The sequence below is a fragment of the Ziziphus jujuba genome, chromosome 5 (genome assembly GCF_031755915.1).
Source record: "Ziziphus jujuba cultivar Dongzao chromosome 5, ASM3175591v1".
Taxonomy (NCBI): domain Eukaryota; kingdom Viridiplantae; phylum Streptophyta; class Magnoliopsida; order Rosales; family Rhamnaceae; genus Ziziphus; species Ziziphus jujuba.
In genome coordinates this window covers 32,732,268-32,757,866 of record NC_083383.1, presented here as the reverse complement: position 1 = coordinate 32,757,866, position 25,599 = coordinate 32,732,268, and the positions used below count along the sequence as shown (strand labels likewise).

The 25,599-nt window shown below is 33.6% G+C and overlaps 5 protein-coding genes across 15 annotated transcripts; 3 read left to right on the top strand and 2 right to left on the bottom strand.

Moving 5' to 3' along the window:
- Positions 1–3,710: 3,710 nt before the first annotated feature.
- LOC107429084 (non-specific phospholipase C3) lies at positions 3,711–7,292 on the top strand. The gene is made up of 3 exons (XM_048475090.2): positions 3,711–4,840; positions 6,008–6,417; positions 6,610–7,292. The coding sequence occupies exons 1-3, from the start codon at positions 4,209–4,211 to the stop codon at positions 7,116–7,118; spliced, it is 1,551 nt and encodes a 516-aa protein (XP_048331047.2). The 5' UTR covers positions 3,711–4,208; the 3' UTR covers positions 7,119–7,292.
- Positions 7,293–8,882: 1,590 nt separating this feature from the next.
- Positions 8,883–17,897, top strand: LOC107429370 (putative acyl-activating enzyme 19). Of its 8 annotated transcripts, none has more exons than XM_060817047.1 (16): positions 8,891–9,832; positions 9,970–10,208; positions 10,552–10,755; positions 11,606–12,322; positions 12,450–13,117; positions 13,711–13,798; positions 13,918–14,004; positions 14,433–14,476; positions 15,402–15,510; positions 15,645–15,704; positions 16,341–16,425; positions 16,539–16,614; positions 16,876–16,935; positions 17,145–17,189; positions 17,331–17,422; positions 17,526–17,725. In XM_060817047.1, exons 1-16 carry the CDS (start codon positions 9,079–9,081, stop codon positions 17,585–17,587), a joined length of 3,390 nt encoding a protein of 1,129 aa, XP_060673030.1. In that variant the 5' UTR covers positions 8,891–9,078; the 3' UTR covers positions 17,588–17,725. The 8 variants fall into 8 exon arrangements, 7 of the variants coding, with proteins under 7 accessions (XP_060673030.1, XP_060673029.1, XP_060673028.1 ...); XM_060817046.1 differs by having other exon boundaries at positions 8,894–9,832; positions 11,606–12,296; positions 12,532–13,117; positions 16,539–16,603; positions 17,526–17,897; XM_060817045.1 differs by having other exon boundaries at positions 8,894–9,832; positions 11,606–12,310; positions 16,539–16,603; positions 17,526–17,897.
- Positions 17,898–18,306: 409 nt separating this feature from the next.
- On the bottom strand, positions 18,307–20,652 carry LOC107429409 (uncharacterized). The gene is made up of 3 exons (XM_016040092.4): positions 20,358–20,652; positions 19,579–19,694; positions 18,307–18,693 (listed from the first exon to the last, which is right to left on the bottom strand). The coding sequence occupies exons 2-3, from the start codon at positions 19,673–19,675 to the stop codon at positions 18,470–18,472; spliced, it is 321 nt and encodes a 106-aa protein (XP_015895578.1). The 5' UTR covers positions 19,676–19,694; positions 20,358–20,652; the 3' UTR covers positions 18,307–18,469.
- Positions 20,653–21,326: 674 nt separating this feature from the next.
- On the top strand, positions 21,327–22,733 carry LOC107429042 (uncharacterized). The gene has a single exon (XM_016039677.4). It carries the CDS (start codon positions 21,857–21,859, stop codon positions 22,418–22,420), a length of 564 nt encoding a protein of 187 aa, XP_015895163.3. The 5' UTR covers positions 21,327–21,856; the 3' UTR covers positions 22,421–22,733.
- A 23-nt stretch (positions 22,734–22,756) lies between these two features.
- On the bottom strand, positions 22,757–25,544 carry LOC107429051 (uncharacterized). Of its 4 annotated transcripts, none has more exons than XM_016039705.4 (2): positions 25,105–25,544; positions 22,757–22,781 (listed from the first exon to the last, which is right to left on the bottom strand). In XM_016039705.4, exon 1 carries the CDS (start codon positions 25,375–25,377, stop codon positions 25,105–25,107), a length of 273 nt encoding a protein of 90 aa, XP_015895191.1. In that variant the 5' UTR covers positions 25,378–25,544; the 3' UTR covers positions 22,757–22,781. The 4 variants fall into 4 exon arrangements, with proteins under 4 accessions (XP_015895191.1, XP_015895175.1, XP_024927402.1 ...); XM_016039689.4 differs by lacking the exon at positions 22,757–22,781 and adding an exon at positions 23,467–23,674 and having other exon boundaries at positions 25,105–25,540; XM_025071634.3 differs by lacking the exon at positions 22,757–22,781 and adding an exon at positions 23,682–24,673.
- Between the last annotated feature and the right edge of the window lie 55 nt (positions 25,545–25,599).

The window sequence follows — 25,599 nt, the reverse complement described above, 5'->3', positions numbered from 1 at the left end:
ATGGAAAATAAACTATTTAATAGCAGCTAATTAAATTATCACATAATATGTAGATTATATTGCATTTTCTTTTAAAAGAATAAAAATTTTATTCATTTTTCTTTTGCTCCAATTTAATATTGTGTCACATTAATATCATATATTATAAGATAAGCTAAATGGCACATTAGATCAAAACTGCATATGTATAGTTAAGCTCAGATTAGGTTAGGCTGATAGATTTAGTACTAGATATTCTATTATTAACCTTTGGATCACATGAAAGCTTAGAATTTAAATTCAATCATTAATCAGATATAATTTTAATGATCTATTAAAATCTTATTTTGATAAAGTAAACCCTATAGAGATTTATATCATCAAAAATACTTTTTTTAAGTCCCAATTTTCAAAACAATCTAAAAATTAAAAAAAAAAAATTAATGAAAAAAACCATCAGATCAACTTAATGAAGAATTGATTGAGTGTGTATATGTATATATATTATTATGGACTACATGATACATGCAAGAGTGGAAGTATATTATACACGCCTATCTACACTTAGTGAGGCGTATAATTTGAATTACGTTAATAAAATCAAGATATCTTGTTAGAGCCAATATATATATATATACTTGGCATGTTACTCAACTAGAGTCAAAATCTCAATAAGAGAGAATATCTCTGTCATGCAACAATGCATAACATCACACAATTGTTTTAATTGAGTTCCATCCATGTGGGTATGAATTATGCTTTGTTCTCTTCTAATTTACATTAAAAGGGAATTGGTGGTTTTATGTTTACCCTCTATTTCTAAGAGTAAGTCAAATATTATAAAGTTTTCTCAAAAGTACAATTTTTTTAAATTTATTTTTTAAACAATAATAATGATAATAAAATATAGATAATTAATTAATAATTAGAATAGCTTTTTGCACATAATTATTTGTGAACAATTTTAGAATGGATTGTACATTTATTTTATCTATATTTAGAGGATGTCAATTTTTATACTACATAAACAGTAATTCATATTCATCATTAAGAATACTTTAAAATTTGCTATTTGTCATCATTGATAATACTATTTTATATGGCAAATTTGTTTGATAAATTAAATCATTGAAGGTGAAATAACCATTTAAATTGTTATCAAATATATAGGTTTCACCGATACTTGTTTATTAATAATGACTAATAATATTTTTCACCGAAATTTATTTGAAATTTAGCATTAAATAGTTTATTTCTTTGTAAATTAAACATTAGAAGGAGCACTAAAGAGAAAGTAAAGACCCTTCTTAGAATTCACAAATCAAGACGGCAAATTCAAATGTTCAGAAAAATAAAAAAGACACCGCAAACTCAACAACAGAAGTACAGAATTCCACTTCAAGATGGGAAAAAAATAAAAAGAAGAAAAATGAATAGATATAATATGAGAAGCCAAGTAAAATGCGGTAACAATAGGCCAACTTCAATAAATAGCAAACAGTAACAAGCATTACGATACATTTAACACATAAAGGATATAAATTTTAGGATTAAACAGAGGAAAATGTAACCCTGTTAGTGTTCTTGTCCTGAAGCTGATATACATTATAGATAATAGTGGTATTCCAATTATTGCCTTCTAAATTCAAAAACAATATATTTGTCATTCACTTTTATTACTAATCAATTTGCCATTTATTACCACAAAAAAAAAAAAATCAATTTACCGTTTGACTACATGATTATGGCTTTTTGATAGCTTTACCTATTGTAAGGTTGTGTTCAATCTACAAGGAGAAAGGAAAATATTAAAGACATTATTGTGTATGAAGAATTTGAATTTCTCTTTTCAACTAATTAACAAAAAAACTACAAAGATGATAATAGTTAAGAAATTCAATTAATGTTAGATTTTAGTATTCTTAAATTTGTAGTGGATTTAAAGTTTTATATATAATTATAACTCACAGTGTTTCTTAAAGTTTAAGCGGTGAGTATGGATGGATATCAGTTTATTTCAATTGGCATTTTGCATTTGTTTACCAAACCAAATTAAATGATTAGAAGAAATCAAATTGAATCGAACCAACCAATATTAATTTGGTTTTGTTTGGTTGGTTTAGGCTTTCACCCGATACTATATTATTTTATTATTTTTAAATGTTTTAATAATTTAAATTTAATATATAATTCATATAATAAAAATATTAAAAAGTAATATATATATATATATATATATAATCAGTTTATTTTGATTTGAATTAAAAAATTTCCTAATTGAACTATAGGCTGAAAGCCGAACCAAAATAAATCCATTTCTAGTGTTGAGTTGAATCTAGGATGTTGCATGTAGAATTTCCATAAAAATAGTAATTGAAAAAGAAGGTGTACTATTACAGTCAATGGAGCAATGCAGTGAAACAACGTGTTTCAAATTTAAATTAAAATATTTGTCCGAACAAAAAATTGAAATAATAATATAACACACTTAATAGGAGTAAATCTTTTATTGGAAAATATCTGATTTAAAGAAATAACAGTTTATTTATTAAAAGCACTTGTCACATAAACTTTAATAAAGTTGGAAATTTTTTAATTAGAGAATTTTTGTAGTTTATAATAAATATATATGTATATATATATATGATCAATTTATATATTTAGTAACATTTGTGAATATATTTGATGGATTTTGATAAAGACTCTACATGGATTTTATGATAAGGATATTATGTAATAAATTATTTTGTGTTATTTATACAATAAAAAAATAAATTATTAATCAAATTGTTAAAAACTCGAAATAATTTTTTAAAATAATTATTAGTGAATTCCATGCAAACTTGACATATTATTACTTTTCTAATTAGAATTAATTTAAAAGAGTATTTAAATTATTGGCATTATTTAAAAACCGTAGCTGCCCACTGCATCCTTACTGTACATAAACTGTATATTTTATTAGAGTAGTCCATTTTGGAAATATTTATTTTATCTTTGCACAGTTGTATTCATTATAAAATATAAAAAAAAACACCCTACATCCTGCTGCTGTTGCCGACCTTAGCATTGGACCCAAAATATAATTAAGGTGGCCGAGCTACTGGTGTGGATTAATCTGTCATGGACGAAAAAATAAAAATAAAAATAAAAATCCAAGCTAGCTAGATCGTACAGTTACTGAGGCTTTTAATGATTATGGAACCATAGTTTGCTAGATGTAGAGCAATTTATTACGTGCTGTAATTTCTTCAAGAGCCAACAACCAAAACATTATCGTTTTAGAATTCCTTCATGTTCGTGTGCTAGGTCAAATGATCAAGAACATTGCCGGAAAATTAATTTTTCCAAACTTTCAATTTTCGATACATAAAGATTTGCCATTTTGGTGGAAGCCACCGCTAGAAACCTTCCAAGAGGTACCTCAACTCAATTTCTATGGAACCACCATGCGTTTTTCATTTTCCATTTATTGGAATTTTCATGGAAACTGACAGATTCAACTGATATTTGGTATAAGGGGAAGTGGGGGTACTGGCATGCGTAATCATCTACAGTTGAGAGAAAGATCTCCAAATTTCATAATTGGTTGCCAAAGAAAGAGATGGAAAATCAAAGTTTGGGTATTTTTGGTATTTAAAACAAAAAAGGAACTGTGTAAATAGAATTACTCATTTCATTATCCAATTCTTTACGTTGTATACTTTGTACTGTCTAGAGGGAATCGAAATTCACAAGAAAAAAGGCATTAATTATTATCGATTATTAGTTTTTCTATAATTTTTTTTTCCCAGAGGGAGCATGTGATAATATATATATATATATATGTGTGTATTGTGGAGGCTGCTGCTTCAACTTGAACATGCTGTTCACGTTATCGACCATTTCATTGGATACTACTTGTCCTAATAGTCCGCCAGTTCCCTTAATAAAATTATATTGATCTTCAATGCGCGGCCACCACATATATTTATATTAATTAACAATCCAACTCCATATGCATTGTTGACCATGAATATCTTCTTTTGCTTGATTAACTTCTTCTCAACCAATTAGTTTCTCCTCCAGTACGTCCTTCTCCCTTTCGAAGCCAATAAAACTAGCTAGTTGTTGTTGTTCATTTCTCCTCCTCTTTGTTTTTTGACATCATATATATATAAATATAAGAGTCATAATTAAGTTGATTTGATAATTAAGCAGCTGGCAGCCATAGCCGCAGCAGCAAAAATATGGTTTCGGAGTCTACAAGTAGCGGCTATCCGATCAAAACCGTAGTGATACTAGTGCAAGAGAACCGATCGTTCGACCACATGCTGGGTTGGATGAAGTCCGTCAACCCAGAAATCGACGGCGTCACCGGATCCGAGTCCAACCCCATTTCGACGTCCGACCCGACGTCCAAGAGGATCTTCTTCGGGGACCGCTCCGAGTACGTGGACCCGGATCCCGGGCACTCCATCCAAGCCATCTACGAGCAAGTGTTCGGGGAGGAGTGGAGCGAGGCGTCGGCGTCCGAGAATAATCTACAGCCCACGATGCAAGGCTTCGTGCAGAACGCGGAGAAGACACAGGAGGGCTTGGCGGAGACGGTGATGAACGGGTTCAAGCCGGAGAGCGTGCCGGTGTACCGGGAGCTGGTAAAGGAGTTCGCCGTCTGCGACAGGTGGTTCGCGTCTGTGCCGGCGGCCACGCAGCCCAATAGACTTTATGTGCATTCTGCCACGTCATATGGGATGACAGGGAACGACACCAAGCAGCTCATCGAGGGTTTCCCTCAGAAGACCATTTTCGAGTCTGTGGAGGAAAACGGCCTCTCCTTTGGGATTTACTACCAGTATCCTCCTTCTACGCTCTTTTACAGGTATGCCCCTCCCCTCCCCTCCCTATACTTTTTTTTTTTTTATTTGAGATTGAGATCTTACCCCCATAAATACAACACAAACTACCCCTTGCTTGATCCGCTATCTTTTTTGCCTGTTTTTTCCTACCTCTCGCTAAAGTGGTAGAGTCTAATCGTCAACAACAAGCGGGTAATCGGAAAAGATGCAACGTGATTAATCAAAATAAATTATTATCCTAATTTAATTATATGTAAAATGAAAATTGCCAACTAAGATTCCACTCATTATTTATAAAAGCTTTTTTTAAAATTTGGCTTGTCTTAATTTATAAATTAATAATCCTCATATATAGTTAATTACTTTTGCTGAAAAGTACGACAGCGTGATCAATAAACTATCATACGCAATATATACATATATATATATATATATAAATCATTTATTATTTAATTATGTGGAAAGTTCAAAATGCTGCCAACTAATTAATAAATTTAATCCCATCTGCCTTGTCTTTTAATAATCAATTATATCGCAGCCATCATTTTCTACATCTTCATCATTACCTTTACCCTTTTCCTTTTTCTTTTTCTTTTTTTCCTTTATTCTTTTTTTGAAATAAAGAAAAGAAAAATTGAACGATTGGCTTGTCAAGGTCAGTGGGCTGCTTCGGATTGGTGGGTTACCGTAATGACGTCGATATACGTTGTTTGACAATTATGGTTATGTAATTTACCAACCCCAAACTTATTCAACGTCCAAATATATGTGAGAGCATCAAATTCGATTGATTTAAATATTTTTTGGTATAAAAATAATTCAATCTATATGTAGCTAGCTTAGTTATTAAGAATACTGTTCAGAGGATAACCTTTCAAGTCTCAATCATATGTCATACATATAGTATATAATTGAAAAGCACATTCACATGGCAGGTGGCGGAGCAAGTAAAAGAATGAAAAAAACAGTACTATGATATATATATATATATATATATATATTTATGGACTTTGTGTTGGGATGCTACAATAAGCAGTGCTACCCATTCGTCGTATCATTTCACCTTTTCACTTTGTTTTCCTTGTAGTTTGATTAGTCGGTTTTACTATATTTAAATATTTACAGTTTTTTTAAATTATTTTTGAAAGCAAATATTTACAGTTTAATACATATAACATATATGTATGTAGGAATCTTAGAAAATTAAAATACGCGGATAACTTCCATCAGTTTGATTTGGACTTCAAGAGGCATTGCGAGGAGGGGAAGTTACCAAACTATGTGGTGATTGAGCAGAGATACTTCGATCTCTTATCCATACCCGCCAATGACGATCACCCTTCTCATGATGTCTCAGAAGGTCAGAAATTTGTAAAAGAGGTCTATGAAGCTCTTAGAGCAAGCCCTCAGTGGAATGAGATCTTGTTCCTCGTTATATACGACGAGCACGGCGGTTTCTACGACCACGTTCCAACTCCGGTCACCGGTGTACCCAGTCCAGACGACATTTCTGGTCCCGAGCCATACAACTTCAAGTTTGACCGTCTCGGCGTGAGGGTTCCCGCCATATTGATTTCTCCTTGGATAAAACCAGGAACTGGTAACTGCTAGCTAATATAATATATATGTTCATATCATATGTTACCAATTAATTAATGATCTCACTAATTTAACATATATATATATATATATAGTTTGTTACCATTATTACATTAAGATTAATATATATATATATATATATAATGCTATTACTAATATATTAATGACTAAGACATGGATGCCACTTCTGCAGTATTGCATGAACCATCAGGTCCATACCCTTCATCGCAGTTCGAGCACTCGTCCATTGCAGCAACGGTGAAGAAGATTTTCAACCTGAAAGACTTTCTGACAAAGCGGGACGCATGGGTCGGAACTTTTGAGAGTGTTCTGAATGCGAGCACCCCAAGAACAGATTGTCCAGCGAGTCTGCCAGAGCCTGTGAAACTGAGAGAGACAGAGGCAAAAGAAGAAGGAAAACTGAGCGAGTTCCAAGAGGAGTTGATACAGATGGTTGCCACATTGAATGGGGACCACAGCAAGGATATCTATCCCCGCAAGCTGGTTGAGGATTTGAATGTTTCAAAGGCCGCTACTTACATTGAAGGCGCATTTAAAAAATTCTTGGATGAACGTGACAAAGCCAAGCTAGCAGGGATTGATATCAACGAAATTGTTGTGGGGATAGCTTCACCTACACAGCCACACTCCTCCAAATCTTTTGCCCAGAAGATATTTTCTTGCTTGGTTTGTGATCATTAAGGAGTAACAACTCTATTGTTATCATTTTCTTGCTTAAATATTGGCTTGTGATCATTTATGTCTATGTCTATGTCTATGTCCATGTCCATGTATGTACTTCATAAATATTCATGTTCACATTCCATTTCAACAATATTTTCTACTTTCAGACCATATATATGCGTTTGCTTTTATAATGCCTTTGGAATATTTAATTATGAAATGTTCAGGTTTGTTTTTTCGGATTATATATTGTAATAATATTCTACATGCATCACTTTATATATGTCGTTGGCTTTATTTAGCGTAATTTGTTGTGATTTATATGTTAATTATTTTTAACGTACAAAATGGGATCATCAACCATATAAGTATATAGGTTATATATTAAATCATCAAGGTGCTAAATAGCTAAGATTCAACAAATTTATCTGATATTTTCCAATCACCACTACTTATTTTAAATAAATATTTATCTTTAGGCAAATTAAAATCACGTTTATTATTATTATTATATATATATATATATATATATATTGAAGAATAAGGCAACTAAGGTAGCAACGGGACAGAGGTGCACAGGTGGCGGTGCTTGAAAACAGAGGTTGGAAAAAAAAAAATGGCGCACAAGATGGGTTTGTTTCTGCATCAATATCATTTCATTTTTAGTTGACAGATACTATACTCTGCTTTCCAAAGAGAGAGAACAAAAAAAAAAAAAGAAAAAAAGACCCTTTCCAAGCTGGAATATATATTATTGTTTTCGATTTTTTTCTTTTTTATCTTTTAATATCCTATAATAATTTACAATTAGCTCAACCAATATCAATTGTCTTATTATGCATTCGAAAAGCTCTAATCATGCACAATGCTTGGTTACTTTTAATTTCAAGTGTCAATATACATGCTATTGGATTTTTTCATGCCTTAAATCAAAAGAAAAGTATATATTAGCCACTTCTACATCCACTGAGTCATACATTATCTAAAGTATCGAGGTCCTAAGTTTTTTAAAAGAATTTAAAATAAATTTTTAGAATTAAATAAGTCAGTCTCACAAAGAGATAAACAAATGCATAATAAGATTTAAAAAAAAAAAAAATCAATTGAAGAAGATAACTCCCTAGATTGTTATAATTAAGTTTTTATTATATTGATTTATGTCAATATAACATAGTTGTCACAATCTTTTTTTTTTTTTTTGGATGAATTGACACAATCTTAACTAAATGAGTATCCAGCTACATGTTTTTATGTCAGTTTAACTAAGGCTACAAAAGTGTTCATTTTAGTTATAAAAGAAGGTTATAATTTTTTTATTTTTGATGAAACAAATATATAATCTCGTTGATATCAAAGATCATCACTTGATTAGCCTCGCATGGTTATTGTTAATATTATCTCTTCATGCTAAATCAAATTCACAATATAAAGTCTACCTTTATTAATTGTTTCATATATATGCCAATGGCTTTTACTCATTGCTATACATGTCCTATCATATTAGAAAAGCCATGCATAGATCCTTATTAAATTGAATTCTTTATAGTTGTTACACTCTCCCTGCACATGGGTTGAGTGCAGTTATATCTCCATGACAAGTGCAAATTTTAAACAGGTTTAGAGATTAAAGTTGCAGCATACCAGGAATCAATTGAAGAAGAAACTATATCATGATTCCTGCCGGTGGTAACTATCCACATATTGGATAATGAATACTGCGTGTCAATATTTGAGGACAAAGTATAGTCTGCAATTTGTAAAACAAAAAAGGTTATTTATTAATCAATTATATAATCATTGCGCAACAAATAATCTGTTTGATTGAATGTTGGGTGTGTGTGGCGCGTGATGATGTGCTGTTGTAATGGAACGCTCGCGTGACACAAGTAAGCAGTTTTTGGAATGAAAAGGAAACCCAAGGCAAAGGCAGAGAGCGTTTTGAGTGTGAATGTGAGAGAGAGCAGAGCAGGGGAATGAAATGAAAGAAGACAAAGAAAACCACCATTGCAGTCGCAGGAGCTGCATATACCACCTCTTCTTCACCTCTGCTTCCCAAAACCCCAACAGCGTCGCCGTTATTCATGCTTCCTCTTCTTCTTCTTCTTCTTCTTCTTCTTCTTCAACTGGCGACTCATTCTTCACCTACTCCTGTCTACTCTCGGCCGTCGATTCTCTCTCCTGCCGCCTGCGCACACTCCTCCTCGAAGCCCCTCAGCCACGCCCCATCACCGCCGCGTCCAATTCCATGCGCACGCCCAGAATATTGGGAATTTATATGCCGCCTTCTGTGCAGTATATAGTTGCGGTGCTCTCTGTGCTCAGAAATGGGGAGGCTTTTCTCCCTCTGGATCCTTCCTGGCCCAAACAAAGGGTTCTCTCTGTCATGGCTTCGTCCAATGTTCATCTTGTCATCGCCTGCGCTTCTCCCTTTGTTATGAACCCCAAATCTCCGACTTGGTTGGTGGACTGCAGTGCCTGCCCTGTTTTATGGTTTTCAATGGAACAAGGTGATGATGATGATGATGATGGAGTTGCTGGAGATTTTGCAAATTTGGACTGGCCGTGTGAGAGTGGGAATCAGGAACAAGGTGATGATGATTATGATGGAGTTGCTGGAGATTTTGCAAATTTGGACTGGCCGTGTGAGAGTGGGAATCAGAGACTGTTCTGTTATTTGATGTATACTTCGGGGTCTACTGGGAAGCCCAAAGGTGTTTGTGGTACTGAACAAGGTAAGCAGATGTTCTTTTCGGATTGGTTTCCATGTGCTAAAATCAAATTTGTGATTTTGCTTTACATTTCCAATTCAAATTTAGTTTTGAGATTACATCTGTTTCTCACATTAGCATTTTTCTTTTCTTTTTTGAAGATAAAAACAAAAAAAAATTGAATTTTTCTGATTTAAATATAGGACTTTTGAACCGGTTTTGGTGGATGCAAGAATTGTATCCCCTGAGTGGAGAGGAGCGTTTGTTGTTCAAGACATCTATAAGCTTTATCGACCACCTTCAAGAATTCCTCAGTGCTATTCTCACTGGTTCTACGTTGGTTGTACCTCCTTTCAATGTGCTAAAACAAAATATGCTTGCGGTTGTGGATTTTATACAGGTATGTATTCCTATTTGGGTTTTTACTGTTAATCTCAAATTGATATATGACTCACCTTTGATTACTAGACCTATAAAGAACGCTGAGTGAAGCTTTTAAAATGTTTCAGCATTCTCGTTTAGTCATTTTTGGTTGGTTGATAACTAGCGGGTTCATAACTTATGGGTTTCGTTAAATCATAGCTTGTTATCCAGCACAACTACCTAGAGAAATTTAGTGCTTAGTATCTCACTTTTGAACCCTGGAAATTCATTTTAAACATAGAATTTGATATTGTTTAACTGATTTATTTATTTATTTGTCAACTTAAATGCTAAACTACAGTTCTTGATTGTTATTACAGGCTTACTCCATAAATAGACTCACTGCAGTTCCATCTCTGATGAGAGCAGTCCTTCCTACTTTGAAAGGTCGATATGAGATGCGGATCCCAAATTCATTGAAATTGTTAGTGCTAAGTGGTGAAACCCTTTCTTTATCACTATGGGAGATGCTTTCAAAGATATTACCAGGGACCAATATTTTGAATTTATACGGTAGTACAGAGGTTAGAATTACACTGTTCTACCTTATTGGAGTGACTAATTCATCATGACAAGTGGTGTCGTTTAATTTGACTGTTAATTCTGATTCCATTGCATCATTACTTCGTGGCAGTTCATTCATAAAGATGTTTGGAAGACACAATCACGTGGTTGGTCATCTATGCATAACTAATAAGATTCTAAGATCAATTTTGTGTTGGCATGAAATAGAAAGTGGTTTCTTTACCTAGATAATGATAACATTTGAACGAACCAGACAAGAGTAATTAAATAAAGTTAATATACCATGTTTTTTCCATAAAAGTCAACAAACCTTGCATGTTTCCCTGATTGTTCTATTAAGTTATTAACTACAATTGAATGCCATCGCCTTAATCTATCACATTGTATAGAGTCTCTCTTTCCTTCTGAATTTTAGTGGTATATGATATTGCACAAGAGTGCCTTTCCAACTTCCCTCCATGCCATCGTCTTTATTTGTTTCCACTACCTTTATTACATATTTTCCTTTTTTTGCACAAGATTCCAATCTTCTGAGGCATGCCTATCGAAAAAAAAAAAAAAAAAAAAAAAAATCCTGTGAGATGGACTCCAGTTGCTAACAAAAATAACACTGCATCTTTTATGTTATTTTGTGCTTTAATGCTGATATGCTTTTTTGTAAAGGCTGCAAAATCTTTTATACAATGTCACTTTTCAGATTTTTAAATCTTTTAGCATAGAGGCAGATAAAGATGTTCTTAATCATATTTTATGCAGCGTCTTATTGCTATGTACGTGTGACATAGGAGCGCTTTCTGTTGTATTCCTGATACATGGGTGAATGCTAATAAATTGATTGTTTGGATCAAGGTATCTGGTGATTGTACTTATTTTGATTGCAAGAGGCTGCCTAAGATTTTGGAGTCAGAGCCACTAACTAGTGTTCCAATTGGTATACCTATTGCTAATTGTGATGTGGTACTTGTTGGTGAAGATGATCTACCAGATCATGGAGAAATATATGTTGCTGGTCTTTGCAATTCTGTAGGATACTACAATGATTCTACATTTATTTCCTTGGATTATGTGAATTTGTCCCAAGACAACACCAGTTGCAGTTCTGACATTAAACATGGAAGTCAGTTACTGTTTAGAACTGGTGATTATGCAACCAGGCTTCAAGGTGGTGATCTTGTTTTCTTGGGCAGAAGAGACCGGACTATCAAACGGAATGGCCAGCGTATTGCTTTAGAGGAGATAGAAGATACATTAAGGGGACATCCAGATGTTGTTGATGCTTCAGTGATCAGTAAACGTCAAGGGGAAACTATACTACTTGTTGCATTCATAATATTGAAGGAGGGGAGAAGCAATGAAGGATTCAGATCTAATATCAAAAGTTGGATGGTTGATAAACTTCCATTAGCAATGATTCCTAACCAGTTCACTTTTACCAAATCATTTCCGTTGTCTTCCACTGGTAAAGTTAACTATGAGTTATTGGCAAGTTCTACATTTCTCGTGAAGCATGTGCAAGACAAAATTGCTGAAGTTGGAAATGGTAACCTTTTGCAAGTAATTAAAAAGGTTTTCTTTTCCCTTTTTTTCCTATATAATCATTGAATTACACTGAAGTCCATTTTGAGTTATAGGGCTATCTCTAGCTATATGTTTTAGACAATGATTTATATTGCTTCTATGATGTTTCTTCCAGGCCTTTTGTAATGTGTTAATGGTTGAAGAGGTTGCCGATGATGATGATTTCTTTTTGATGGGTGGAAATTCTATTTCTGCAGCACATCTCTCTCATGATTTAGGTGTCGATATGAGAATGCTTTACTGTTTTCCAAGTCCATCTAAGCTTTATGGGACTCTTCTGGAGAGAAAGGATTTGGATGTGCTGAATGATGCTAAGTGGGAGATGAATCTTGAAAAAGGTAAAAGGAACATGTTTCATGCTGTTGACACTCCTAATCCTGCTAAAGTTGAATCAGAAGGAAGACTATTGAGAGCCCTCCGTGGTGAAAATAAGAATCACGATATCATCTCTAAACACTTGAAGTTGGATTCAAGAGTAAGCCTTATTTTAGAAGGTCTCAGATCAACAAATGGATTCTCATGGAATTCTAATTCGATACCCATGTCATGTTCATTTAGCCGCTGCAACAAGGTTATGTATGAAGGAGAGTACAGGGTTAATGATGCTCATCTAGCAACCTGTGCAGAGGTTCCAAGAAGTAGAACAGTATTAATGGAAGAATTATGGAAAGTTTCCATGGGATCTTGTGTGGATGCATCGCCACTTATTGTATTTAAAGGCCTGGACATCTTTTTATTTATTGGATCTCACTCGCATGAATTTATGTGTGTTGATGCCAGAAGGTAAGGGCTTACAATGTCTTTCAGAACACATCTTAATTATTCTTAGTATTCATGACAAGACTCCGTTTATGTTTATTGTTGTCTTCATCATGAAATAAGTATTATATTCCAATTTTTGAGTGATATAAATATTGTGTTTCAATTTATGATACATAGTCGTGTTCATATTTACTATTATAATTAATTTGTGTCTTAGTCATGTCCCAAGTAATATTCTCTAAAATCTTTAATTTGTTAATGTGAATACCTAAATAAAGCATTAAAAGTGTCTATAATAGATCTTTTTAACATTTTTTGGATGATGTCCACATTTTATTAAGACAATTATGTAGTATAGTTTTATTTTAATCTTGTAAATGCGTGAAATATCTAATTCATTAGGCAAAAAGTTTTCAGTTATTATAATAGAATTTCATTAAATGGTTCTGATCAGTAGAATAATGATTAGTGTACAAGAATAATAGATTTCAAATATAATTTAAAACACATGACACAAACGTTTGTGGTGTTTTTCTAGCAATATAATTTTGTTTTGACCTATCTACAGCATTTGGCATAAAGTTTTTCTAGCAATATAATTTTTATTATCATAGAATTTGGTTTAGTGGTTCTGTCCAGTGGAAAATCAAACTAGAAGGACGTGTTGAATGTTCAGCAGCTATTGTCGGTGACTTTTCACAGGTTATCTTCCACATTATTTTCTGTTTCAAAACTTAATAATTAATCTGAAAAAATCTTTACAAGGCATTTCAGCGTTTAGTATTATGGTGTTTATCTTTCTTACATTGAGTTTCCTTTAGGTTGTAGTTGGATGCTACAAAGGAAAAATATATTTTCTTGATTCGTCAAATGGCAACATCTTGTGGTCTTTTCAAGCATCTTCTGAGGTACGATGGTTCCAATGCTTTAGCATACTGGTGTTTCATTGTCTTTGGTAAATATTTATTGAACTTCTTTAGGTTTGGCTTGGAAAAGCCAATGAGTTACTTTGCTGGTGTTGGAGTTTCTTAGCTTTTGGGTTGGATTTCTTTGAGAATACTATAAGACTTGTATGAGGCTTTCAATCTTAATATTTCTATTTTGGCATTTCTTTACCCCCTTGACATAGGGATGACGTAAGGGTTCTAATTTGTTACAAAAAGGTTGGTAGGAGACTTCTCACTACATTGCATTATTATTTCTGTGCCTCCCATTTTATTTTTACTTTTTGTTTCTCTATTTGCTTTGGCATTTGATTTCATTTTGTCATGTTTCATATACTAAGGGATTTATTTATTTATTTATTTATTTTTTTATACAAATTCATTCTCTGAAGGTGAAGTCACAGCCACTTGTAGACATTTCCAGGCAATTGATCTGGTAAATTTCTTTTCCCTCTTTCTTTTTTCTTTAGATGAAGTCATTATTTCTCTTCCTTCAATCGTAGACTGCTACTGCTAATTCCTCCTTTATTGTTAGGTGAATCTAATGATCTAACTTATTTGTATTCAATCTTTTAATGATTGTGCTTGGCATTTCTTTCATGGATTTATCTCGGTTTGAGTTAGACTTGATATGTATACAGTTCTAGAAATTACTAGTTCATCTTACAAAATGAAAGAGCTGGTTTATGTCAAGATCAGACAATTTTCATTGTTGTGCAAAACCTTTTAGGAAGTATAACGTTTGTTTAATAGAAAATTGTTGCTTTGAATCTTATGTGGAACTTAACTAATAGATTGCTGTCAATAGCATGTCAAAGTCTGCATCTGAAAATAAATACTTTTGTACTTCTTTTCTGAAACAGAAGTTCTTACATGGTAAAATCTGGGTAGGCTCTTGGTTGATCTTGGATCTTACGATTCCCAAGTTAATAATAATAGTGATAATAATTAAAAAAATAAAAAAATAAAAAAAAAATAAAAAAATAAAAAATAAAACACCATTTAGAAACCTTCTTTACCAGTATGCCATATTATTGCCCTTGGGGCCCTAGTCGTTGCCTAGTATTAACCATTTAGTTCAAAAGTCTTTTGTCACGATGAAGTTTATAACTTTGAAATAAAACTAACTTCAGTTGGAGGGTGAATGAAACTGTAACTAAGAATCAGCCAAAGGAAAAGGCCTTGTTACTGTAGCCCTAGTAAAAAGGCTTTGTTGGTGTAGTTTTTGCAATATCTAGACTTGTTAAGATGATGAACTGTTTTCTGGCCCTTCTGATTTACAGGATCTACATGAGCTCTTTCTTAGTTTTATTATTTCCCCTTTAGAAAATAAGGATTTGACCTGTAATTATTGCCTGCAGGTGTGGATCTCATGATCACAATTTATATGCTCTTGACTACAAAAATCGTTGTTGTGTTTATAATGTTCCATGTGGTGGAAGCATATATGGGTCACCAGTGATTGATGAGGTGATTTTAACTCTCATTGGTCAAGTAACTCCTTAAAATTTTCCCCCAGGGGAACAAATTAGAAGTCTTGTTGTTGACTGAGTTTATCGTCTTGCTAGTCACATGTTTTTATGCATGATTAATTTTTCATGCAGTTGAATAATATACTTTATGTTGCTTCTACCAGTGGCCGGATGACAGCGATATCAATAAAGGTAAATAAACTGCAACTTTGTCTAATCAAACTATTTAAATCCCCTTCAGTTAATCAAATTATTTAAATTCCACCCTCCCCTGATATGAAGTAATGTAATTAGCAAATTAAAAATGAGACAGCTTACCCTCTTATTTCCAATGACAATGGCCTTCTCCTATATCTACTCAAAGCTTCTACTGGTAAATTGAGGAGAAATGGTGACAAAGGATACTTTGTCTCAAACATCTTGGACTTCTCCTGTTATTTTCCTTGATAAAACCGCTTCCATTAAATGCTATCTCTGATGAGTTATGACCTCACTAAGCCTATTATACAGCAGCTTAGCTTTACTGGCTTATTATTCTTATATTACTATTTTGTCACTGCTAATGGGTCTAAATATTTTAATTTATTTAGAAGCATTTCTCTTCTTTAGGAATACAAACAATGAAGTTGTACTACTAAGTGCTAACCATTCCTAACATAGTTTTGATATTTATGTTGACTTTCTTCCCGCTTTATTGGGACATTCCTTCTTACATCTTTTTGTGTTCAAATTTGATAAGTCCAAAGACACTACTGTGGTTCGAATTTTGTTTTCATAATTTTGATGTGTTCAATGGCTTGTTCACATGGGCTCTGTTTTATGATGCAGGCCTTGCCATTTAATATCTTATGGATGCATGAGCTGGAAGCACCAGTGTTTGGGTCTCTTGCCATTAATTCTTCAACGGGGAGTGGTATGTATTTGTTTCTTGAGTTTTGGTTATATAATTGTTGATTTCTTATCTAAAAGTTTCTCTTGGATGTTTTCTTGTGTGTTCGGAATTATGAGTTGCTTTATGAACTGCAGTTGTATGCTGCTTGGTGGATGGACATGTTATGGTATTTGATTCAAGCGGATCCATTGTTTGGAAGGTGCAATATTGGTTTGTTTAATTTCTTGCTTGATAGTTCTTTCACTTTTAGTCATCTAACCTTTCCGTCTATAAAAATAGGAGCTTGTATAAAGCTAACAAAGAATGACTAATTTTCTAATAAAATGAGATAAGGCATGAGGCTGAAAATTCGGCATTCTTGATAAGCATAATTAAGACATTAAATCCATATGTAACATAGTGTCCCTGTATCCATTTTAACATGTACATTGTGTTTGACAACTGCTAATCCTTATCTATTTTTGGTGTCAGTATAAAATTTCAGGTAATATATTTGCGGGTGCCTGCATATCCTCTGCTCTTCCTTCTCAGGTACATTTATTTTGTAGTCATAACGAGTTAAAAGTCTTTATTCATGAATATTTTCCTTGTCTTTAAATGACAACGAGACATGGCCATTGTGGGTTGTTGATTATCCTTTTGGAGAATGAGTAGATTTCTTACACACCATGTCATCTTAAACTGCATGTTATAAATACGACGGTTTTCTTACTGTTAGATATTGTTTTGTTCTGTTACAGGTGGTCATATGTTCCAGAAACGGAAATGTATATTCATTTGAAGTGGTAAGATAGCAACCATTTGTGTGGGATGGAAATGTGTTGTGGTGTTTGTTTTTTCTTTTTTGGTTTTTCATTTTTATAAGAGCCTAGCTTAATTGTTGTAAAACTTCGTATAAGATGGATGATTGGTGTGGTTCAATGCAGGAAACAGGAAATAAAGTATGGAAATACGATGTTGGAGACCCAATTATTGCATCTGCATATGTTGATGACCACTTGTACCTTTCATCACAAAGGTCAAAAATGAACTACCACAAAAGATAATCCCACATTTATATCAATATGTGTATGATATGATGTTGATGATGTATATTGTGAATATAATCCACTATGTTTCAGGTTGCTGTGCGTGTGTTCCGGCTCTGGAAGTATACGTTTGCTTGGAGTTGGAGTTGAGTTGAATAATAACGATAACGTTGTGGAATTGGCAAGGATAGACCTCCAAGGAGACATATTTTCTTCGCCTGTGATGATTGGTGGCAGAATTTTCGTTGGTTGCAGGGATGACCATGTGCACTGCATTCATGTTAAACTCTAGCTCCATGTACCTGCCTCAAAAGCCAAAAGTGGAATTGAGATGGGAAGGAACGGGCACTTGGAATGAGGTTAAGCGTTGTTTTGATTTAATGCATTAAGGAAAAAATTAATTCCTTATGTGAAAAGACAGACAATTTTGAAAATATTAATGAAGATCGTTCATCATTTTTATCCTTTTTTTTTTTTTTTTTAATTTCACTCTACTTGTATTTGTATTGCCAAATTAATAAAGAAACAGCAATTATTATACAAGCAAAATTTGTCCTCCCAAGGGTTAGATAGAGAGGCTTTGAACATACAACTAATATTAGATGTTGGATGAACTGGGGACGCTTGAAAGATCAAATGGGGATGGCCACAATCCGAAAAGCTCAAAATGTCAAAACAAATCAAGAGTGTTTCACACTCGGCAATGCTTCCAACTCCATCACCGCAACAAATTAAAATGTAACTAATTCCCACCAAAACAAACTTATTGAAAATGGGGGAATGGAAAAGAGTGCATCTTTACTGTTGCAGCATTTGCTTGTGTAAACCGGTGACATCAACTTCAAATCTCAAGTTCAAAAAGCAAAAGACAAAATAAAGTGAATGAACATTCAATTACAATATGACTTCATATTCAATGTATAATATATAGCAACCTCTTACAATATGACTTCATATTCAATGTATAATATATAGCAACCTCTTATCTACATTTCAGGTTCGAATGTTTCCATATGAAAAAAACATATCCCTATTCACTACTCCTGTTTCTTGGAGGACTGTGAAGATTTGTCAATGTCCACAGCAGACTGCTGTTTAATACTTGCTTTAGCATCAGCAAGAAATGCAGGATCAGGCTCGTGTTTATCAGAAGGTTCCTTCATTGCCATGTATATGTAAAATGCAATGACTACATTCACTGATATTACAGCCAGGAATCCACTCACTAGTGTCACAGAATACGAAGACAACTCACTTGAACCTGTTTCCAAATCAATACCTTGTTCAGATTAGCCAAACAAAAATTATCAATTTGAATAAAAGAATACAGAATAAAAATTGATGTAAAGAACCTATACCAGTAAGTAAGTTCAACAACAATACTGGTATATGAACAAACACAGCAATCATTATGAGCCTAGTAGTGAAATGTTCACCAAATAAAATGTTTAAATTAGTCAATATATGTGCAAGGACTTAGGTTCGAAAGATCAGAAACCACAGCCATTTTTCCTTGTAGTTAAACAAGCTTATATTTCAGCAAAAATCCACTATTATCATTGCTTAGTGACCTTGTTTACTTATATATATATATATATATATATATGTGCTTACGGGGATTGTAGATCCATCCTAAAATTTCCTCGTAATAGTCTTACACCACTGTTCTAAATCAGATTTTGTACAACATACGATGCCACCTGCTAAATTTTGTGATATAGAAATCATTGTCCTAAACTGCAATTTTTTTGGGGAATATTGAGACATGCGAGAGGATACAGTCATAAACATCTGCATGCTCGAGAACTCAGAGGTAGTATTATAATTGATTACAATGATTTGGCCATGTGCAGCAAATGCCTTTATGACACAAGAAATGAATGATGCAATCTAAAACAGTGTTGTAGAAACAAATATCATATAGAATTATGGAATGCGTAAGGAGAGAAGACAAGCGGATGAAGTTAATTAAGTATGCAATATCAGTATGGTTAATGCAAGGCTTTCTAGAACTGAGAAGTTTACATACAAAGCACCATCAATTTTCATACATTCTATTCTAATCAAGTTAAACAAACAAAGAATTTGCAAAAAGGTATTGTCGTCAATAAAATACGACTTAAAAAATTTAATGCAACAATCTTACCAGGAAGCCAATTATTATTAAACCCATACAGTATTGCCAAGGGAGTCATCCACATAAACATCGACGCGATGAAGAATTTTTTTATTACTGCAGCCATTGTTATAACCAACCTCAACCTGCAAAACATTCAGAGATATTTGCCTTACACATCTAAGTTGCTTCTATGTGAGGTTTAAGGGAAGAAAAAATAGAAAAAAGACAAATCACAGACTGCTACACAAGGCTTTGATTCCAAGTTCATGTTTCATCTAAGTGCTTTGAAGTTTCAAAAACAGATTAGACTGCCTTTTGGCTTGCTTCTGTAATCTTACAAATAGAAAATAATAATAATAATAATAAAATAATTCCCAGATTCCAGAACACTCGAAGCTCTAGAATTCAGCATTTGAAAACGAAATCTTCGAACTAAATACAAGCCACGAATAGGAAGAGTAAAGAACCCAGAAGTAGATAAATCACCAACGAAGAAACGATACAACACAGTAGCAGTTACCAACTCAACCAATTAACACAAAAAGCATTCAAAGAAACCAAAAAAAAAAAAAAAAATGCAAAACCCACACTAATCTAATAAGAAAAGTCAATTTTAACTCCTCCGACCATCATGAAATTTTCTTATAGATGAAATATATCACTACCCAGTTAGTAACTAGAAGAGCAAATTAGAAATTTTATACCCAGAAAAGGAAACATGCAAAACCCAAACAGAAATTAAAAGAATACTCGATAACCAGGAAATCAGAGAGAAACAAAACTAATAAACAAAGTAAAGAAATAACCTGAAAGTCTGAAACTTTGAGGCGTCTGTGCAAATTAAATGGGTAAAGCAAAAGCTTCGAAGCAATCGAAACTCGAATGAGCTCGTGACTCTGTATTAGCGAGTTTCGCTGAAATTCTTTACCAAAAAAACGTCACCTTTCTTTCCATTTCTTGTCTTCTTCAACACAAATCAGTGAATTTCCCTTTTGTTTTCATTCAATCGCTCAGATCTTCGCCTTCATATGCTAATGGATCTCAACCAAAACATAAATAAGTAAATAAAAATAACAAATGTAATTATTTATTTGGGCTCGCAAAACTCAGACGAAAAATAAATAATAAAATAATTATTATTTTTTAAAACAACAAATACATTATTTATTAGTTTCTGTAATGGATAAGAAATTATCTAAAATGTACCTAAAATCTGATGAATTTTTTTTCTTCATATTTTGCCAATATTGCTGATTTTTTATCAAACAAAAATAATCACACTGATCTTTTTAGAATATTTTCCTAAAAGATTTCCTCTCATAGGTCAAACTAAAAATAGATAAACAAGAAATATATACATATATATATATATATATATACAACTTAGAAATAGTAGGTTACTTAATTTAGCTTATGGGGTATTATTATATTAGGTACCAATTAAACACTCAAAAGAAACACCAAAAAATTTAATATCTTATTGATCTAATTTGCAAGTTCCATCCTTGGCAAGTCCCATGAGCATTTTTGAAATTGCTAGTTCGATCCTTTTGGCAAATCCCATGAGCATTTGGTAAACACGTCTGTATGCTCAAATTTCATGGAGAAGTTACAAAAACTGTATACCATTGGTTTGTACTCCTCTTAAAAGATGGGTTGTAAAAGATGGATTAATAACATGCTAACCCAAATAGTTTCTCAATTATGAGGTCATTTTAAAAAAAGAAAAAAAGAAAAAAAAAGGACTATTTTATTTATGTTGGCCATATATTAAATTGAAAAGCAAGTAGATGGGAGCGCTAGAATATTATTTTTTTTTAATTTTTTTTTTTTTTTTTTGGTGGGGGTTTGTAAAATTTAGATATTATTGTTAATAATAATAATATAACTTATAATAATTTAAAGTTAAATTTATAAATGAACAAATATATAACGGAAATTGTTGGTTAGAAGTAAAAACAAAAATGGTTAAAGAAATGGGAAAAGAGAAAAGCGTTTAAAGAAACAAAAAAAACAACCATGAGCCCCGTTTTCACCGCATTGAACTGGATCCCCATAATTCCCATGCATGCATCCAACCCCTCCACCATCAACAACATCAACTGCTCTCCTCCCCAGAAACTTTAAACACCTTCTTCTTCTTCTTCTTCTTCTTCTTTGATCCATCATCTCCAATATCTCCATCACCTTCTTCTTCTTCTTCTTTGATTCGTCATCTCCAATATCTCCATCACCTTCTTCTTGTTCTTCTTCTTCTTATCCAATTCCAATTCAATCATCTTCAACCCACTCTCTTTGCTAATTAATGGACAACCGCATTGTGAGGCAAAGAGATGCCAGAATATATATTGTCTCCATCCTTTTCTTCCTCTGCATAATCTCTGGCGGCATCTTCCTCGGCCTCTATATTTTCCTCCCCGAATCACAGTCTGCAGATTGGTATCCCATCGTAGGGATGGTTCTGGTCGCCATCCCATGGTCCTTCTGGTTCCTCACCTGCATCTACAGATGCTTCAAGCCCAAACAACAACCCCCTCATCATCACCAATTCATAGATACTGCCAACCGTCTTTCCAAAGCCTCCAGCAGTTCCCACACAGACACCACCACCACCACCACCACCCCCTCCACCATACCACATGTCATCTTGCCAGATTCCTCCACAAAAGCTGAATCCCTGGCCCACTCTCCAGGGGGTGGCGAGCGGCGTGTTCATTTTGGGGCAGTGATTGTCATGGAGAAAGCTCCTGATCATCATGAAGAAGATGACGTCGAGAAGGGACAGCCTCGACATCGAGGTCGGGATGATGAAGCCAATGCATCGGATAGTGAGAGCGAAAGCGAAATGCCTTTAAGATTATCAGCTTAGATGATCTCAGTAAATTGGTATTATATTCTTCAGCATATGGTACAATGTTGGTTCTAGGTAACTCAATTTCCAAATGAAGTGCACAGGGAATTCTAGAACCATATATTGATCGTGCATCCATGCGTTATAGAAGATTTGCCATGGAAATTGGTGTATGAGATCAACCATGATTTTGGGGTATAAAGTTTGCATGCATGCAGTTTGGCTTCCATTATTGGACTATGTTGAATGGCAAATGATTGTTTGCACAAAACGAAAATTTTATTTTAACCAAAAAAAAAAAAAAAAAAAAAAAGATAGAAATTATTTTACTAGAGGTAATTAATTTTCTTCCTTTCTCCTTCACGTCCTGTTTCTCCTCCTACAATGTATATCTAAAAAGGTTAGCTTTTGTAACAAAGACGCATGAACGATATACCTCATATGAAAAGTACGTAGAAAAATGAGTATAAATTTCCTATGGTAGGTTCTAATATTTTTATTTATTGTCTTCCACTTCTCAGCTCATTGCTTTTCATATATTAGGCCCCTTCCTGCAGATTAAACCAAAACATAATTATATGAACTTTTATCTTGCAAGTTTCTCCATCAATACCTCTGAAATGTTGGAACCTGAAGGTATATATATCTTCTTAACATTATTTAAGCAAGTTGATTTATGCCAAAAGTTAATATTTCATTTTGTTAATGCCAATTAAAAACCAAAAATGCTTCACATTTCCAAGTGAAAAATGTTTAAATTATAAGCCCAAAACTGGTCCACAAGGTTCCAAATTATGGATTTTGTTTTAGTTCATAAATACGCTAGACTACAATGTTTGATCTTGCCATTGAGCAAATATTCTTTTGCAATCTTTAATTTGCAAATTTGTGATACTTTTTATTATTATTTATTAGTTACCCCAGCAAATGACCCCTAGGACTAGGTTCTAGGTCCAATGGGATGCATGATCAGAAAAATGCGATAAGAAAGGATATAGTAAAAATGTCGGAACTTGGGCAAAAATTAAGAAAAGATGCATATATCCAGAAACAGAGTCCATCCAGAGGCAACAAAATTTTATATTATTAATACTTCATCGTTTTGCATTTCGTTGACAAGGTAAATCCAGCAACCAGTAATATCCTCATCATTCCTTCTTTATACACCCCCAAAGAGAAGTTTCCCCTGGACCCTATATTATCATTTTCAGGAAAGCAAGTAGCCAGTTTTCAGCCCACCGTAAGCAATGAAGATGCCCAGCTAGCTATACCCTATTCAACAAAAGTCAGCAATGTAAATAGAGGAATCACTCTATCTTCAACCAAAGTGAAGGAAACAAGTGCCTTCACAACAATGAGTCACAAGCTTCTAAAATCTATTAGAATGTGATATGGTGGTGTACCACTTGGAATGGCTGAGTTCCAAAAGTCAGACAATTTGGTCAGCATAATTAAGTTCCAAAGAAAGCTCCCCCTTAGTTGAGAAAATTTACAATTTTTTTTATTTTATTGTTAATTTGACAATTATTTCGATTATCAACAATCAATATAACCAGAAGGAATTGATCTATAATGAACCAAAGAGCAAGCACATCTTATTAGTATCAAACAGAGCAGTCAAATAGCTACATCTCCAGCCCTTTCCTTCTTCCTATATTTCAAGCATGACTAATTTTTGTTTATCCACTGCATACCATGTCCACCCTTTGCTTCTTTTTGAAATACATTTTAATTTTCCTACGCTTCATTTCCAAGACACTGAAGAATCAATTAGTACAATCACTATCTTGAAATAAACCACAGCTTTTACCATGGACAGACAAAGAGTTAATACAAAATTATGACAGATTATCCAACACAGAAGGATGATAGCTTTTAAATGCTGTCTAGACAAGAAAGGTTTTAGTCCCTTATACAGAGTGTTTTCAAGATGAACATAGACTTTAGGAATCAGATTTAAAAGGCCAGACCTAGCAAGTAGCAACAAACTATCAAGTTAGGGGACTTATGTCTTATGAGGCCAGGCTAAGCTCAAACTCCACCCAATTTCCGTTCAACAGAAAACAAACTATTAGCTCCTAAAAAAAGCCATAATTGTAACAGCCTGATCTTCTTAAATTAACAAACTCGAAACTTCTCAACTTAGTTAGCTTTTTCCTGAAAGTTCTATTTTCCAAAACCAGCTTGTTGTTGCCATAAATTCCAGTCCTTTATAGCACTTCATATGTTGTAATAAATTTAGAACCTTTTTTTCCTCCGCCTTTAGAACACCTAAAAACCAAAATATGTTCAGAGGTACTATTTGCCAAAATAATAGGTTATGAGTGCCAAAATAATCAAAATCTCTTATTACAATGTCTAATCTTTTTTTCCCCATCGTTAATCATAAACCTAACTTGAATACCTATTTCCTCGAGTGCCATATATACATACATAGTGAACAACAAACTCCATCAATAATCCCATTGTTTTCCATCCAAATCTTGCATCCAATAAAGATGACAACCCGGTTCAGTTCTCCCTAGACGTTAACCCAGAAAAATAATTTTAATTTCGAAACAAATCACAAACCCCATCAGCAACTTCCCTATCAATTACAAGACACCGAATGCAGAAAAAAAAAAAAAAAAAAAAAAAAAAAAAAAAAAAAAAAAAAACCCGAAAAATCAAAATTTGAAATGAATAGCAACACGATGACTTACTCATTGGATGTATTTGGGAATTTCGCCTTTTCTTAAGAGTGAGAGTGAGTAGTGAGCAGCATCCATAAGGTCTTGAATGTTATGGAGAGAACGCTCTTCAGAAGCGACGACGAAGATGGCACGGAGCTCTGCCTTCTTGGCGAGTCTTGCAGCGAAAGAAAGCGGCAGATTTGGGGAGTTGAGGCTGCGAAGTAGTTGGCGATACAGACACAGAACTTGTCCTCTGTTCATCGCCAAATCCTCTGCCGTTGCCCATATCAAACCCTTCGCCATGTTTTCAAACCCCTCGCTCACCTCCAATACTTGTTTCAAATTTCAATTTTTATTGCAGTGTGAGATTGACGCAAAACTGGGATAAACAGGAACGGTAAGAGATTGCAATTGCAAAGTGATATATATATATATATATATATATACACGGAGAGAGAAGCTCAAAGTCTGAGAAGCTTTGAAGCAACACAAAAATCACTTGCCAATAATTTGTAATTTTATTAG